Below are 19,404 nucleotides of genomic sequence, written 5' to 3'. Positions count from 1 at the left end.
TTGTGAGTGAATCATTTGAATCAGTAGTATTCAATGAACTGATGAAACCGGTTCACACATAGGTTTAACATTTAATATTCAGCCATGTGGGAGGGAAGACCACAACATGTCCTAGAGGGATTCATCTAACTTACATTAAACCGACACACTGTTTGTACCACTGATTCTACAATCTCAGAAAATAAAACATTTAACGAGCATCCAAAGCAACATTTAAAGAATATAGTGTCCTTCACATCACAACACATTTTAAATGCATTGACTAATTGAAAAATTAAGATTTATATTTTATTATTTAGATGTCCAATGCATTATAAAAGTTTGGGATCTTTAAGATTTTTGAAAGAAGTCTCTTCTGCTCACCAAGGCTGCATTTTGAATCAAAAATACAGTAAAACAGTATTATTGTGAAATATTATTACAAATTAACATAAATATTTTCTATGTGAATATATTTTAAAATGTATTCCTGTGATGCAAAGCTGAGTTTTTAGCATCATTACTCCGGTCTTCTTCAGCGTCACACACAGGGTGTGATTTGTGAAAAAAGCAGAGGGGTGATGTTTTGAAATATATTTTTTTATTCATAAAAAAAAAAAAAAAGATTGCAGCTTTCAAGACTTTCTTGTCTTGTCTGTTCAAACTTTGCATGTCTGCACTCGTGAATCTCTACTTGCTCTTTCTCTTGAATTGTCTTTTTTTCCTGGATTTAATGTTGCCAGAAGCTTTCAACCACCACTTTCACGATTGATTGATGAAATAACACAGTGTACCTTTAAATTGTTAAGAACTTACGGATTCGCCTTTGTTTCATGAGACAGCATTTTCAAGTTGATTTTACTCAACAAGTTCTCTAGTTATTTTATTATTTAATAGTTATTTTTGAGTTAAAGCTGTAGTCCGTAACTTTTTTGGGTTAAAAATTATCCAAAATTAATTTTTGAGCAAGTACATAACCAGTCAGTGATCAAAACTCTCTGCTTGCCTTAGCTCGATTCAAAACGGTAAGCTTATAATAATGTTTTTAATTCCACTGGTACTGGTGGATTTCAGCTGGAAATTCTAGCATGTCTTTGCGTCATTACGTCACATCTGTACACATAAAGAAGAGTCTCGGATAGTAGACTATGAGTGTGAGGATGTTGGAGGTGAAGATTTATAGCCTTTTCTCACAGCACTTGATATAATTAAACTTATCAATTTGATGGCGGTTCCAGAAAGGTTCAAACGACAATGACCAGAGACAACTGGAGATTCACCCTGTGTAAAACGCAAAAGACTTCGGACTTCGGAGTGGCTACAGAAAAAAAGAGACTGCAACCGGCCCATGCGAAAACAAGGATAAATATCTGAAGGGCATTAAATGTAGTCACGCAATGCTGATGTTGTTAACATGAACAATTTGAGAACAAAGTATAATTTGCACGGTTTGGCGTGATATGATAAGCAATCGTTAGATTTAATCAGCGCGATTTACTGCAATGCTTTTTTCCCCTTAGTTGGTCAGAACAAAAGTGGATGTTACTTGTTCAGACGACATTTTCCAGTGAAAATTCTTATGTTGGACATACTTCCAAAGAGTGGAATCTGTGATTCCGAATGCCAGTCTCCACACCGGCGCAGTGACTGACAGCCGCACATTCTCCTCAAAACATTGGATTCATTGGCCATGCCGAGGCACAACCCACATAATTGTATAATTCCGCGAATAACTGCAATTGCAAATTTCGAACAGAGATGGCGACAAAGAGGAAAAACTACGGTGAACCACTACTGATCATCAGGTAGTATATATGCCATATCAGCAAGAGCACGACTCGCGACAACACTCAAGAATAGAATGCGCTTTTATTTAGTTGGTAATGTTTTTGCAGTCTGTGCGTTTCTCTTCGCCAGAACTTCAGTGTAATCCATTCATCAAGCGCACTGTTGAATGAAAAAAAATAAAGTAGCCTAGTCTTGAAAAACGAACAGTGGGCATCACACGAGTGATGCGCTGACAGTGAAAATCCATTTCTGATTTTATTGTTGTTTAAACGTGCGTGTTGAAGCATTTTAATTAGTGATATATATTTTTTTAAATCTTATATTTTATATGGTCTATTGGTGAAGTATCTTATTGATCCCAAACTTCTGAACCGTAGAGTATGAATTAATTAATGTGTCTTAATTAGATATATTCAGGTAATATAAGGGAATGTTTTTATGTTTAAGCTGTTAAAATGTTAAGACTAGTTATTTTAAGTTATAAGTATATAGTTTTGGTCACCACATCTATGCCGATTCTACTCCACATTCTCCAGGTCATCGTGTTCTTCCTCCGATTCCCTCTCCTCCATTGAGAAGTCCCTGAGCTCTGACAGTGGCACCAGCTGACCCGCTTGGTTCAATCCCATTGGCTGAATCACATCCTCCCTGTTTAGGAAAAGGTGCGAGAGTGTGAGAGCAGTGTGTACAAAGCTTTACTGGTGTTTTGATAAGTGGTTTAAGTTCCTTACTTTGAGAGTTTGTTAAAAAGACTGACGAGCCGGTGAGCTTCCTCTTCTTTCTCGTCCTCTGTCATTCCCTCCATGGGATCAGGCTGCTCCTCTTCCACCTGTCCCGTCACTGGGTTCACGCGGTCTTTAATCTGCCGGTACTCCTCGGTGTCAGAGTCGGAGTCGCTAGAGTAGCGTGTGTCTGATGAGGTGGCCTGTGACCTTTGACCTCCTAGCAAGCCTCTAGTGGCCAGGAGCCCAGCAGCATTCCCATATCCAGTGTACTTGACGAAACGTCTCACTGGAATATCCAAGAAAAAAACTGCATATTAGGTTTTGGGGGTAAAACTCATGGGTGTTTAATACAGTGGTTGAAATGTGGCCCACCCAATCAAAAGTTGGTTCTTTTCCAAATAGATGAATGGAAAAGTGTAATAATAAAAAAACAAAATAAAAAAAATAATAAACGTCTTATCACACTATAAATGTATACATTTAGTTAAGGAATAATTAAATGCGAGTTTCCATGGTCAGTTGCAGACAGTTTCCTAGTGTTCCCTCTCCTTTTAGGGCATACATTACGCTTGTCAAAATGAAAAGTCAAATAAGATTCGCCAGTTTCTGTTAGTCCCGCCCACTACATTATCTTTAGGACTTAAGGACGTAATAGTAGATTCATGCTTTTGTGGAGTTGAAGTTGAAAATGGCAAAGCAAATATAAATCAGCTGATACTTTAAAGGGGTCCTATAATGCTATTTTACATATTCGTCTCTCTTTAGTGTGTAATGTTGCAGTTTGAGCATGAAAAAGGTCTGCAAAGTTTCACAAGGTCTCTCCAGCGGGAGTTATTCTCTATATCAGTGTCACTATTTCTGAACTCCCTGAAACGCCTCCATTGTAGTCTTGAGTTTTCCTCTGGGAACGAACATGTCACAATATTCCTCATTTAAATAATACCAACCCAAGGTAACCATTAATTAAAGGGGTGGGGCCTGGTTGAGTTAGTTACTAGTATGTTTATACTCGCAGTTATGGTATGACATTCCCAAACACGCTTGAAGCGGTTGACCAATCACAGCACACTGATCCGGCCGACCAATCAGAGCACATTGCGGATTTCAGAAGGAGGGGCTTCATAGAGACAGAAACTAATCAGAGCGTTACTGACAGACTGGGAAGAGATTAGCTGCAACAATGGAGAATATGGGGAAAATAAAGTGGTTTTGAACATTCAAGCATTCAAGCCTATTCTATTAGACCCCAAAAACAGAATTAAGTCTTTGTAAAAGGGAATAATAGGTCCTCTTTAAAAATCCTAAATTGGATATCCCAACTGTACTGCTGCAAGAAACCAAGTAATGAATCTGGGAGATTCCTTTTAATGCGAACTAACAGACACTTGATTATGATGAGATTTCATCAGAAGCCCTCATCGTCTCAGACTAATACTGTAGGAGGACATGTCAAGTTAAGTACAATAATTTTCTCAATGTTTATAGTTTAAAAAAAAATCATAATAGTAATTGATATGTTTATTCTGTCATTATACTTGATAGAAAACAGGAAGAGCCATTTTATAGTGTTTGTCGTTTATTGGTTGTTTTGTTATTTTCGGTTTTGAAACTGTGTTGCATTGTATTTTTTAAATCTGTTTTTGTGGTAATTTGCCGTGCAGTTTTCATACTCTATGCTTGTGTGTTTCTATGCCGTACCGTTCTCTTTGCACAGCACGAAGAGCAGGTCGGCAGCGCAGTGTTTGAGCTCAGTATCCAGGTTGGTCATCAGTCTAACCAGACGATTCCTCAAGGTGTTGCCCTTTTCAGGTTTAGTGCTAGCATCTCTTAATGGAGGCAGAATCTGTACTCGGTGAGAAAACATATGCAATTAGATACAAAACAATGCAAGTGTTTTATTAGACAATGTTGCCTCATGATAATCTAAAATAGCAGTCGTGCCTGTTGTCTAAGGTAGCGTCTCGTCTCTCTGTGACCTCTGGAGCACTCGGTCAGCAGGTTCAGCACAGGGGTCAGTCTCTCTTTGACCTTTTCACCCTGCATGTAAAACACCACTGCGTTAGAAAAGCCACTGTTGCACATGACAAGCAATGTCATGCAAACATATATGCGAGTCATATCATATATTTTGTTTTTCTTTTCCCCCTGAGGTCCACTATTAAAGATAATTTATTCCCTCTCCCTTCTTCCACCCTCTTCAAACACACGCCAAATTTTTCAAAATTTTACACAATAAATAAAAATGCTCAGATTGTGTCATGAAAGGCAGAGGACAGGGAAAATGTAAATGTATTTCACACCTTTCAGAGCCTACCAAAAATCTGTCACATTTTATTCAGCAAGGATACATAGAATAGATCAAAAGTGACAGTGAGGTCATTTGCTATTTCAAATAAACACTGTTCTTTTAAACTTATTATTCATAGAATAATCCCAAAAATTTTTTTGCATGGTTTTCACAAAAATATAAAGCAGCACAACTCTTTTCAACATTAATAATAAGTAAAAATATTTATTGAGAAGCAAATCATCACATTAGAATGATTTCTGAAGGATCATGTGACACTGAAGACTGGAGTAATGATGCTGAAAATTCAGCCTTGCATCACAGGAATAAATTAAATTTTATTAACTATTCAAATAAAAACTATTTTAATATTTTAAATCGTAATAATATTTCACCATTTTTTTGATCAAATAAATGCAGCCTTGGTGAGCAGAAGAGACTTCTTTTAAAAAACGTTGCTAATATTTTATAATAGTAGCCTAGGCTATAGTAAATATTAGTATTGACTGATTTTTGGAAGGCTCTTAAAGGCATGAAATAGACTTATTTCTACCTAACTGCTGCCTTTCACAACATTTACCACAACACAACATCATTTCCATAATGACCAATGCCCTTTTTTGGGTGGTATTTAATGGCGCAAAATACCAGTAAACTGACGAACGCAAACCTTAGTAAATCACCTCGCATGATTCAATAAATACTCCTCCTATAAATTTTGTGTCCGAAAGGGAAACTCCTACAAATCACATGCAATAAGGTCAGCCGTAAAAATAACCCTGTTCATGCCTTGTCAGTGCTAATATTTCACTGCGTGTCTTTAGTAAATCCTGACAGTAGTTCTTTAATGACAAATGAGGGTTTGCGCTGGCGCACGCTGTTAGTAAATCTGGCCCTAAATCTCAAAATATGATTCAAGATATGATAATCTATCCGTTTCTCTGTCTCCATCTTTTTGTTTCTCCCTTCCCTTATTTCTTTCTTTCACCCTCTTTTTACCTGTTCCAGTTTTCTCTCCATGTATATGAGTAGGTTTTGCACACAGTCCATGTTGACTCCATTCATCTGGTGTGAGTCTGGAGCCAGAGGCACAGACACCAGAACGTCTAGACAACTCAACGGGAGAGCAGACAGCATGTTTGCCGCATGCCTGAGAGAAACAGAGAGATCTGAGGTCATGCGTGTGCTAAAATCTCTTCTGTTTTAATCAAATGTTGAACACTGTTGATTAAAACAGAACATCAGTCTGTAAAAAGCAGAATTGTACAACTTGTATTTTACATAAATTTGGCTATAAATGTTGGATATTTAAAATACAGAAAAAAAATTGTCCTTTTGAGGTGGAGAAGGTTATGCATTATATAATTCATATGAGTGAAGATGAGGAGAAAAGCAGACACGGATGAACATGAATGAATGAATGAACTGTGGTCAATTTAGAGATATGAGAGAGAAATACTTTGAAAAAACCCCCACATTTTCTAAAGCTTTCACGAACAGATCAGATGCAGGTGTTACTGAAGGAAGGCAGTCACGCATCTCTGTCAGTCAGATTAATATGTGCTCTACATTATTATTATTATAATTATTGCCTGCACACCGTGTGTAGGCTTAATGCCTTTTTTTTTATATCATGACCCTTAGAATTAAATGCTCCAAGTTTTACTAAATAAAAACACAAAAAATATTTAGAACAATTAAATATTATTAGAAATACAAAAAAATATTACAATAAATAAAATTTAATAAAATTATTAGTAACATACACTACCGTTCAAAAGGTCAATTTACCTTTACAATTTACAATTTAAAATAAATATTTTGTTATTTATTGCAATCCTACCAATATATATATATATATATAAATAAATACATATACATATACATACAGTATATACATTTTATATGTGCACTAGACTCTTAATATGTGCATTTGATTCTTATATTTACTTGTCTATTTATTACCTAACACAACAGTGTATACTATTTTATTTTATTCTTTACTTTTATTTTAATACTAACTTCTATTATCTTTAATTATTTGTGTGCTTGTCTTGATCTTGTAAATCCATGTAAATAATATTTGACTTCCACTGTAAGTACATTACTGTACTTTCTCTGGACCTGGTTCTACTCGCATCGCTCCGAGCGGGATTCGAACCCCTGTCTCCGGCATGACCCATGGGAGGCGGGTGCGCTAACAAGGACGTTAAAGTCTGCAGCCTCCAGGCGTCAGTCGCCAGTGCGCCTCTTGAGGCCGGGGGAGTGAGGTTTATTTGCCCAGCTCTTACTAGCTTGCCTCTGTTACACTCACCCCCCAAATCTCACTCCCATACGGGTCACGGCACCAATATAACTCACACTGCTCCGAGCGGGATTTGAACCGCAGCCTCTAGTGTCAGTCACTAGTGCACACTTTTGTGCTTGAGGAACGAGTCATAATTACTGAAATTTTCAACCCATAATAGTTATTATAGAGCAATACAAATATTGATCAACACTAACCCCTTTAATTCATCTGTGGCTTCTTCCTCCTCACCGGACACCATCAGACAGTAACGCAAAACTGCAGCCAGGTGGCGATAGAGAGATGCAGCTTCCTGGTGGTAGAGACAATGTGAACCTTGATGTTAACAATTTATATCAATTTATTCAGTGCAATGTGGGTTTACTACAGTATTACTACAGTACTACCATCTGATACATCACATAGTACCATTGTTTGTAAGGGAGGTGAGTGAGCATGTGTGATTATGTCTGCATACACCCACCTCTTCAGGTTCTTGAGTGTGTGTGCTGTGTGTGATATTAAAAAGGATCTTCAGAGCCTCCTGAGCCTGCTGTGAGTCCTCCACACTTACAGGAGGCGCTGCAGGATCCAGCATGACCTCATACTGTTCCTTCCACTGTACTGCTAAACACATCTCCAGCACTGTGGTCAACAGCGACACTCCTCCCTCCTAAAAATGACCAAAGACGCCAATACAGTATGTAGATAGCAATGTGGCCGTTGGTCGATATACAACAATTTACACTACCATTCAAAAGTTTGAGCTCAGTGTGATTTTTTTATTTTTTTGAAAGACATCTCTTGTGCTCAACTAGGGAACATTTATTTGATCAAAAATTAATTAAAAACAGTAATATTGTGAAATATTATTATGATTTAAAATAACTGTTTTCTCTTAATATTATCAAAGCTGGATTTTCAGCATCATTATTCCAGTCTTCAGTGTCACTTGATCTTTCAGAAATCATTTTAATTTGCTGATTTGCTGCCCAAGAAACGTTTCTATGGAGCCCCTAAAAATAATAAGTCAATGCTTTTTTGCATGCTCTTGCAAAACGTTTTGAGCTCTTTGCAAGTAAATGCAATTTCTTGGCAGAACGCAAAACATCTGCAAGAGAACGCAAAAGCATTGACAAATATTTTTCCTCCATTTCATTTTTTTATTTTTTTATTCACCATGTCCATTTCTTATTATTATCAATGTTGAAAACAGTTCTGTCATGACAACTTGAGAGAGCATAGTAATGGGTATGACAATGTTGATATATTTGGTCTTGGAGTAAGACATGCTGCTGCACAATATGTCGTATATGAATTACCCGTAACAGATCTATACAGGTGGAGCTGGGGAAGCTGGAGGGTTTTATGAAAGCGTGCAGCACTGTTAAGGCAAATGCTAACCAAGTATTTGAAAGTTGAGCAGCGAGCTGATTGGCTCCTAATAAAGCAGGAGTCAGCTGTGCCCTGTGCCCTATAGAGAATTATATTATTGCAAGCGTTTGAGTTAAGGCGCCATCTAGAGATTCATTCTGCTTCATATTTTTGTGGAAACCATGATTTTTTTCAGGATTCTTTGATGAATAGAAAGTTCAAAAGAACAGCATTTATTTGAAATAGACAGTTTCTGCAACACAATTTTTGATCAATATAATGCTTAAAAAATTAAATAAAAATCTCACTGACCCCAAACTTTTGAATGTTAGCATACATAATATGATAACAGAAAATATTATTTGTATTACTTCTTTAAACCCCCCCCCCCCAAAAAAAATCCTCAAAATTCAAATAATAGAAGGAGAAAAGTAGATACTTGTTTCAGCTGTGTTCTGAGTTCAGGTCTCAGCGCTGTCAGTAAAAACATGAACCGGAGTGTGTAAAATTGGCCACAAGGTGAAGATGCAGACTGAAACTCCTTATTTAGCTTTTCTGTCAGACCACGGAGGAGACTGAAGTACAGCAAGTAGTGGGAGAGAAAAGAAAAAAGCATATGACATGCAAATATATTTAATTTCAGTGAATACAGTGCCCCCAAAACACTTTAGAAACAGAAATGTATCAATTTCATTGCAATCGAATCCCCCCCCAAAACTAACTTCACTTAGCCATATTTGCAATGACTTGTAACTCAGGGGTCAAGCTTTCTCTGGTTAGCACAAGTAGGGCCATTTGAGGTACTGTGTATCTGATGATAGTTTTTCTAAAATGAAATTGTGAAATGCTGGTGAAGTGAGTCTCAGAGCAGCTCTGGAGATGAAGTTTATGAAGTTCATTCTTCTAACCCTATTTGATGGAGTGTGTCGCTTTTCGTTTCTTAAACAACCATGTAGGAAGACACGTCATGGCTATTTTCCAAGATGACAATGTCAAGATTCATCAGTCTCAAATTGTGAAAGAATGGTTAGGAGGGAGCATGAAGTCCAGATCTTAAACTCACTGAAAGTCTTTGGGATGTGCTGGAGGAGACTTTACAGAGTGCTGGACTCTTGCCTTGTCAATAGAAGATCTTGACCAAAAATGTATGCACCTCTTCATGGAAATAACATTTATCTCTGTACAGTCTACTCCAGTGCATCCCAAAGACTTTCGATGAATTTAAGGTGCCAATTCATGTGTTAAAATGAGTTTGAGTTTGAAAAAAAGAGTTTGCATCGTATGTTGAAATGGCTCATACCTGAGTTCACTGGCTCTCTCTTGTGCCCAAGTACTATTGTAAACAATATTACATAATATTTTCATGACTTCCTTCCTGGTAGCTTCTTCATCATCATCTTTTTCTTCCTCTTCCTCCGCTCCTCCAACGCTTCCTCTGCTGTCTCTTTTACCAGGTGTGAGAGCTTTATAAACGCTGCTCCTCCTGCGAGAAGGTACGAGGCTGATGTTTGAAAACGTGCTAGGCTTGCGATCACCACACCAATTGCTCGGTCCCCAGACCGCATCACTGGTTACAGCCCCAGAACCATCGTCTTCCTCACCTCCGTTATCATCCTCATCTGCTCGGTCAAATTTGCTCTCAGAAATGGCCAAAATGACGTCATCATAGGAGTCAACATCATTGTCAGTGTCTTCTTTTGGAATAGGTGCATTTTTGATGCCGCCCAGGTGGGCTAGAGTGAGCAGTGCTCTGTCAGTGATAAGAGGTCCCAAAACCTTTTTGTCCCTCGAGAGGATTCGTAAGGATCTCAGACATTCTTTCAGCAAACGCCCTTGCGGTTCAGTCTGGAGGAACCGGATCATAACTGTAGCCAGAGCCTGAGGGCAAGAGAGAGAAACAAATGCAAACGAACTAAGGCGTAAGTTATTTTTAAGAATGTGTGTATTTATTTATTACAGGTTACCTGTCTCAACATGACGTCTGGGTCACTGGACTCATCGTAGTCTGAATCCGAGTCTGACAAATACTCCCGCACTTTATTCTTTCTGAACTGCGGGGACCCAAAAAAATGTTAATTATTAACCATTTTGAGTATACTGTGAATCATGCATTCCATTTGTGGGAGTTTTTCAAAAAATTTTTTTTTAACATGACAGGCCAATAGAGATTAAGATAAAACAGTGATTAGTGTTGCTAATGGTGGTGCTAGTTGTACATGGCAACTTTAACCCTCTGGTATAGAGTGCTGCAGGGATAACGTATTTTGTAGGCCAACTTGGAAGTTAGCATCACCCTGGTTCCCTCGACAAATATCCAATAGGATTGGCTTTTGAATTATTGAAGAATATAAGGTCTGTGACTAACAAAAGCTTAAGATTTTTACACATTTTGTTCATCTTGATAATCTACACAAATGAACAACTTTTCTGAATTTTGACTTTTTTTCTCACAATTACAATTTATAACTCACAATTGCGACTTTATATCACAAAGTTCTGAGAAAAAAAGTCCGAATTGCGGGATGTAAACTCGCAGTTGCAAGAAAAAGTCAAAATTCTGAGATAAAAAGTCACAATTAAATTATTTTCTTTTTTTTCAGTAGCGGAAGAAAGCTTCCATATCCGACAACTCATTCGGACTTTGTTTAAAAAGTATTTCCCTGAACGTTTGAGTTAGAATAGTTAGCAAGAATATGAGTGCGATTATTAACACAACGAGACTTGAAAGCAACTAGTGAGTAGATGATTTTACCTGTCGATGTGATAACGTTTAATGTCCGACAACCTCTGTAGTGCCATTTAGCCACTTGTTAGCAACCTCATTTTACATGGCAAGAGGATATTATAAATGTATTTTATATCGTAGAACAAAATGTGAAAATATCTTGAGCTTGTGTTCACCACGGACCTTATTTCAAACATTTACCAAAAATTAATTGATGTCAGGACGATAGAACTGGAAATGCTAAAATGCTAACTCATTTCCAGGTTTGGCCTACAAAAATATGTCAATCCCTGCAGCACTCTATTCCTTATTAAGGGGTCACACTTGTGACCCTTGGTGGTCAAAACAGACTGAAGACAATAAGTGTAATTTTTTTTTCTAATTTAATGAATGTTCAGTATTTTGTTTCAATAAAATGTATTCTTTAATATTTTGTATTTCATGGTAATAATAATAAATAAATAATAAATATTAGAAAAAATTTCAGATTTTTAATACAGTGAGTGTTTAAGTAAAAAATACAGTAAAGGTATATCAAATCCAAATGTAAGGCATGATTGCATTTGGTGAAAAAAAAAAATATATATATATGTAATACCATAGTGTAACCTGTTTAGCTCTATTTATAGCAACTGTATAACCACCATGATTTTGCCAAGTAAGACATGTTTCTTGATCAACATATTTTGTTGATCATGGAACAACATTCCTGTCCGAAACCCTATCCCTAAACCTAACCCTTCCCATAACTTATCCCTAAAATCAGAGGGGAATGTAGAAGCAAATAACCCTGGTTGTAAGCCTAAACTTAATAAACTTTAAACTTGCCCCACAAATCAGATATTGATCCAGGAACATGTGAAATCACGTTCACTCATATGGGGCTGTGTATTACTTAGTTCCTTATCAGTATTTTCAGGCATAATTACAGACAAAATTTGATTAGGTTTTGCATTTGGATATACAGTATATTTAGGCATTATCAAAAACTATTTGTGACCCTGGACCACAAAACCAGTCATATGGGTAAATTTTATGAAATTGAGATGTAGACTCTGAAAGCTGAATAAATAAGATTTTCATTGATGTATGGTCTGTTAAGATAGGACAATATTTGGCCGAGATACAACCATTTGAAAATCTGGAATCTGAGGGTGCAAAAAAATCTAAACATTGAGAAAATAATCTTTAAAGTTGTCCATTTATGTTCGCGCTTATTCACTCACAAAAATAAATGTGTTATATATTTACGGTAGGAAATTTACAAAATATCTTCATGGAACATGATCTTTACTTAATATCCTAATGATTTTTGGCATAAAAGAAAAATCTATAATTTTGACCCATACAATGTATTGTTGGCTATTGCCACAAATATACCCGTGCGACTCGTGACTGGTTTTGTGGTCCAGGGTCACACCTAATCATTGCTCTGTAAAAAGCTCTGTTTTTCATATGCCCCATTAATTTCCTATGTGGTCAGTTTGGACTGTGAAGATCACAAGTGTGACTATTTTGCCTTCAAATCAACGCCACAATTTATATGTGTGTGTGTGTGTGTTCATAGGAAGTACCACAAAATTCACCTAGTTTTTTCCCCCCATTTTGATAAAGTAAAAAAATAAAAAAGTAAATGTTTTTAGTCTAAAATGACCACCAGAGGGTTAATAATGGTCAAATCAGGATGCCGGTAGCCTTAGGGAATTAAATAATTTAGAAAATAATACCTCTTCCAGCTCCTGCCTCTTTTCAGATTAAACAAGCAGCCAGACGACAGAACAATATGAAAATCATTAAACCAACCCAAAAGATAAGACAAGATGTTTTTCTATCCTAAGTGTGCGTTTTGTGTTTGCATGTTTTAACAAGCAGTAACGAAGCTGAAGGACCAGGAAAGGAGAAATATATCCCAGATAGCAAGGTGATACTGATACAATGTTGAGTTTTCATACAAAAGTTTTCCTGAAATCAAATTTGGCAATTCCTATTTTTTATGGAATAGTGCGGTGTTTATTATATTTGCCCTCATAATCTTTAATCAAAATAATTTCCCTTCCCTCATGCAGCGACATCTCTTCTCTGATGAAGTGTTTACTGGCGCGAGGGCGGGACAACCTGTCACTCACATGAGACTGACCAATAGCAAACCACATCCAATCAGTGACTGGAAGTTTTTCCGGAACATCCCTGATTTTATTCATTTATTTATTTACTTATTTATTTGTTTTTTTTACAATGTTTTAGTATTTCCAGTAATAGAACATTTGTAACATTCGTAATTTAACGTTTGTACCAATATTCTTCAATATATTTTCTTTTGTGAAATTTCAACATTGTATCATCAATCACTGAGGATGTAAAAATGATGTTGAACCAACATCATATTGTAATGTTAATTCAATGCAATTAACGTAGACACATCAACACTGACTTGCTACCTGGAATGGAATTAGTAGGGAGCTTATGGTCTAAATATTAATGAGCTGACGGCCTGGGATCAAGTCAACTACTGCAGTATCAGCAAACAACTGAGGACATGCGGGAAAGATTTCCTGCCCAGAGGAAATTTGTATGACTCAAAGTTTACAATTTCATATAGCTTATAGTTCTTATATCTTAGTAAATTGAATATAAACTTTATCTCAGATGTTTCTCAAATCAATTATTTGGTGAAATCAAAGTATAAAATACATCAGGTATAAAATAAATGTGGATATCATAACATATAGACCATTTGCTTGGGGAAGAACATTTGGTCTGGAATTCATACATAGAAATCCCTGAATTTGAGAACATTTTAAAGGTACACTATGTAACTTAACATCCCTCTAGTGTTTAAAAACAAAACTGCATGCATTTTTTGGAAGAACACAGTTTTGGTTGTGCTTCGGCTCTGCTTGACTGTGTGGATGAATATGACCCTGCACAAAAGATAATGCTTTACATTGATGTCTCTGTCTCTTAGAGAGCTACATATGGCAATTTGTCTTTAAAATAAAATACCATATTCACCTGTTGAGGAATAAAAATGTCACCTTAATGTCGCTTTTACAACATTTCAATCCTTCAGTTCTCACCACATCCACAAAGCCAAGCCAATGTTGATTCTCGTTTTAATACAAGCTCTGTTGCTTTCTCTTTTTGCCAGCAGACTCTCCTCTATTTGGTGAGTTTTTAAAATGGGTGATCCGGGAGGTTCAAGATTTAGCCGGTCAACCATATCCGCGTTTCCACCACAGGAACTTTTCCCAGGAACTAGGGACTTTGGGGTGGTACTCGGTGTGTTTCCACCGCAGGACCGCATGATGTTCCGAGTAAATATTTCCCCCTCCGAAAGTCCCTGCTTGCGAGGTAGTACTTTTTCAAAGTTCAGGAGCTTTCAGGGGTGGGACTTGGGCGCTTAACATGCTGATTGGTTGAGTTAATGCCGCATTTTGATTGGTTGATTCCACACAGCATTTTATTGCAACCATCATCTGTCGTGGTGTCTGCATTAACAGTTGTTTGCTATTCGAATCAACAATGGAGTTTAAAAAATACGACGATGGACCGACGATGAGGTTCAGGCTTTATTAAGCTTAAATTCAGAGGATGAAATCCAGTGGGAACTGTAAAGTAGCGTGCAGTCCTACATCACCGGACTATTTGCCTAATCTTCACGGTACTTTAGACCGAAACGCAGACAGCAACAGGTCTGGGGAAAAAAAGTTCCTGGGACAAATTGTTCCAGGTAATTCCGGTGGAAACGCGGCTCATGTCAACCTTTCTCACTCGTTGTGACAACTAACCTCATGCCCATCTACGCAACAAAAACCATCACTTATAATAGGCTTAACATAGTGGATCAGGGTTAGACAAAAACATGTTTAGGAAGAAGGACTGATGATGTATTGACTCATTGTTTAAATGTTGTTAACATAGTGTACCTTTTAAGACATTGCTTGGGAGCTACTGGCTTCTTTTTCTTATTTAAATATATAAAGAGACCTCATTGTTCTTTCCTGTGAGTGTGTATGTGTAATTGGACTCAAATATCCCTTACTTTTCTTCTGTCCCGCTGCTCCAAATCATAGAAAAAGCACTGTGCATACTAGGAGCGAGAGAGAGAGAGAGAGAGAGAGAGAGAGAGAGAGAGAGAGCAATTAGAAAAGAGCAATTACATAAATTGTGAGCTTTGAGTGCATAACTTGTGGAAAGTAGATTGTTTTATAATGACATGTATTGTCGGTGCAAATGTTATTAATACAGTGGTTTTGGAGCTACTGGACTGAACATAATCACTGTTCATTGTTAGTACCTCTCGATTAAATTGCTGTAGTTCTGCCTTGAGTCCTTTCTGATCGCCCTCTCTGATAAACTCAATAATCCTCTCCACATTCATCGCTGCAAGATAAACACAAATGCACACACATGCACAAACATTAAAACATTCTCCAAAAAAGGCGAGGTACAGAAATCTGAGACCACATGAAGAATATGTGATTTAAACATGAAAATAAACACAATTTTAGGGGGTTGAAAAATCTAAAACAAAGAAATATTGAAAGTAAAATGTAAAATGAATAAGAAATATTGGTTATTTGGTAACACTTTATTTTACAGTGTCCTTATTCCACATTACATGTAGTTACTGAAGTAATAACTATAAATTATGCATAATTATATGCAACTAACCCTAAACCAAACCCTATTCCTAACCCTGACCCTATAGTACATGAAGTAAATTACTATTACTCAATACTTAAATGTATAATTACACTGTAACACAGACACCTTAAAATAAAGGGTTACACTTTATTTGGTTACACTTTATTTTAAGGTGTCATTGTTACAGTGTAATTATACATTTAAGTACTGAGTAATATTAAGCAACTACATGTACTTACTATAGGGTTAGGGTAGGATTAGGATTTGGTTGAGGGTTAGTTGCATGTAATTATGCATAATTTACTATTATTACTATGGTAAGTACATGTACTGTAGCATATGTAACAAGGACACTGTAAAATAAAGTGTTACCCTTTATTTTAAGGTGTCATTGTTACAGTGTAATTATACATTTTTAATATAGGATATATAGGGTATAATATAAGGTAGGGCAGGATTAGGTTTAGGGATAGTTGCATGTAATTATGCATAATTTACTGTTATTAAGTACATGTAACATGTGTAACAAAAATACTGTAAAATGAAGTGTAACCAAATAAAATGTAACCTTTTATTTTAAGTTGCCCTTGTTACGGTGTATTTATACAAATAAGTACTGAGTACAGTAATAAGTAATAAGTACATACGTACTATATAGGATAGGGTTTGGTTTAGAGTTAGCTGCTTACATGTAAGATGTGTAACAGAGACTGTAAAATAAAGTGTTACTGAAATATTTGCTAGTTCAATAATCATAATTAATAAATGTAGCCTAATCAATCTGTTATTGCACGGAGGGGGACAAACCAGAAGCTAAAACATATAACGTTTTCAATTCAACTTTTGATTCAAATTGTTACAATGATAATATAACTCGTAATAATACAATACTAAATACAATATAAAATGAGAAGAAAAAAAATACTGTAGAAGCATTTCCACGAGTTTCGTACTTAAACATTTGGCCAACTGTACTTACTGAAACAAATGCTACTGTTCAAATATCTAAAAAGGCATTAATATGATATTTTCATACCAAAACATAAATATAATCCTGCATATAAGTCAATTTCAGATTTCTATCCACTTCAGCTAAAACAAGTGTCTTCTTCATCCTCTCACCTGTGAGTGTGTATTCACCTGAGTACGCCATGAAGGATCCAATGTGCTGAATCTTAAATTTCTATTGGATTTGAATCACTTGCTATTAAACTACAAGTCGTTCTCTTTAGCTCCAGGCCTTTTATCCACTTCTCTCTCAGTCTTTTTCACTCTCTGTTTCCTCTGCCTTTTTCCCTGCCCCCTTTTCTCTGTAATCCTGCATTGCATTAGTTATGCTCTAATCCTTTAATGTCTTTCCACTTCATCTCGATTCACTCGCCCTATAAATAACCTCACAGAAGAGCCAGTCAATGGTGCAGTGGCATACAGTAACCACAAGGTGGCAGTTCAGTTGATGACAGTGACATGACGACCAGCAACTGTTCCACGGCACAAATTTAACATCTATATGTCTTAAAGGACAAGTTCGGTATTTTACACTTAAAGCCCTGTTTACAGATCGTATCTGATGAAATAGAACGGTTAAGATTAAAATTTGGACACATGCTGCTGTCCCGAGAATTTTTGGTTTATTTCGCTTCCCCCCCCCCCCCCCCCACCCCCACAATGGTTGTCTATATGCACTGGAAGATTCCGTTCTAAAAACACATTAAACTTTCGTTTACAAAGACGTGAAACTCACAGAGTGGTCAGGGGTGTTCACTGATATGTGCACTCAAAAATCGCTGAAAAAGATGCATTCCAACAGGTTTTATCTAAGTTTTTGTCCAACTCCATTGACTTAATAGGACGTGCTGTGAGACCGCAGCACCTTTACGGTATTACTCCGCCGCTTCTTCTTCTGCTTCTTCTGTGTATTCAATGAAATGCCCGTGGTTTGCTTGCAATTGGCAAAGGTGCATTATCGCCACCAACTGGGCTGGAGTGTCTATTATTCAAGCTCTCAACGGAAGAATCACGGGTGTGACGCGTTTGGCAAAATAGGTCCACAAAAGCGAAATAAACCTAAAATTCTCGGGACAGGAGCATGTGTCCAAATTTTAATCTTAACCGTTCTATTTCATCAGATACGATCTGTAAACAGGGCTTTAAGTGTAAAATACCGAACTTGTCCTTTAAAGGAAGGCTGCCTTTAATGATATACTGTATGTAGATGTTAAATGTGTGCCTTGGAACAGGTAGAGTAGGCAATTTGTTTTATAAACACTTTTTTTATACTGGTTGAAACTCTCTTCACATCCTGATAGCAATCAATACTAGAATTGGTCTAAATATTAAAGCATGTACTTAGTATCTACTGTGGAAGTCTCAGGTCCGAATGCAATGATACGATGTCCTAGCCTGGCTCCGCCCTCCTACTTACTTCCGCTCAATTTTCATTTTCCTTCAGTACTTCGCCTGGGTTTGCGATATATTCCTGGGTTTTCTCAGGCCAATTTTATGGTGGTCCAATCAGTGAACAGAGGGAGTGGCTGAGAACGATGACGCTGATGTAGTGCACTAGTTTGAGTTGTAGACATACGTCACGACCAAACGTTAGCGATTGGTTATGGCAGATCCAGAGTGGCTCTGGGCAGATCCAATAGTTTTAAACTTCAACAGAGTACCCACCTTCAAGGAAGTTAACGCTTGTCAATGAAGAGTGGCCAGACTCTCTGTACAAATGAAATGTACGAGAGTCTGGTAGGACCAGGCTAACAATGTCCTACTTGCCTGTCAACATGCATTTATTTCCAAACCTCCTGACATCACACGTCATCAGTGCTTTCCTTAATGGTGAGGGCACACCCAAAAGCAAAGCGAATACTACTCGCTCTAGATTACGCGCGGGATTACTTGGATCGCGCGATGAGGAGTGTTTTCACGCACATCAACAACAAAAACAACAACAAAAACATTTCTTTCTGCCATTTTTTTCCATCATCAACCATTTTGGAGATAACTACTATTGCTGCTCTGTACCTGTTGTGGAAGGGCAGTGCTAACCCGCGGCAATTGCGTTTCCCAGTTCACGTCATTTACGTCACAAATTTGCATCTATTCGTATATTTGCATTGACTTTGTATGTATTCTTCTTGCGGAAATAATTAAATTTGCTTTTGGTGTGTACACCATGAGGCTATGCAGAGATGTACACAGACAGCCAAAAACAAACGGCAGCCGCCTGCCAAAACGAACTAAACAACGAGCTTATGCTGCATTCACGCCATGTCGTAACCGTAATTACGAGATGGCAACCCGTTCTACCCAGAGCTCTTCATGTCCTCAGACACGGATTTATGCGTTATGTCATGTAAGTTGTTTACTTGTGTACTCATGTAAGACTATTGTCGTAATGTTATGTGGTTTAAGACATGGGGTAATTTAACATTGTCTCTCGTGACACTTTGCAGAATCTGCTGTGTCAGGTGAGTCATGTGTTTTGGAGGAGGCGTGGCTTTGAAGGGAGGGTGGGAGCTCATGCTTTCAAAGCTAACTTGCTATTGCTAGCCTGTCCGCAATTGCCTACCCTACCTTTAAACTTCAAAAG

The 19,404-nt window shown here is 37.2% G+C and overlaps 1 protein-coding gene across 1 annotated transcript; it reads right to left on the bottom strand.

Annotated features, from left to right (window-relative positions):
• Positions 1-45: 45 nt before the first annotated feature.
• On the bottom strand, positions 46-17,232 carry LOC309484960 (chaperone Ric-8A). The gene is made up of 13 exons (XM_082151510.1): positions 16,935-17,232; positions 15,463-15,548; positions 15,208-15,255; positions 10,405-10,491; positions 9,741-10,318; positions 8,880-9,015; positions 7,551-7,739; positions 7,285-7,379; positions 5,779-5,929; positions 4,434-4,529; positions 4,191-4,335; positions 2,499-2,778; positions 46-2,415 (listed from the first exon to the last, which is right to left on the bottom strand). The coding sequence occupies exons 1-13, from the start codon at positions 16,963-16,965 to the stop codon at positions 2,286-2,288; spliced, it is 2,052 nt and encodes a 683-aa protein (XP_082007636.1). The 5' UTR covers positions 16,966-17,232; the 3' UTR covers positions 46-2,285.
• Positions 17,233-19,404: the final 2,172 nt, after the last annotated feature.

The sequence above is a fragment of the Leuciscus leuciscus genome (assembly GCF_965113295.1).
Source record: "Leuciscus leuciscus genome assembly, chromosome: 21".
Taxonomy (NCBI): domain Eukaryota; kingdom Metazoa; phylum Chordata; class Actinopteri; order Cypriniformes; family Leuciscidae; genus Leuciscus; species Leuciscus leuciscus.
Note: the sequence above shows the minus strand (reverse complement) of the source record. Positions and strands in the feature narration are given on the sequence as shown.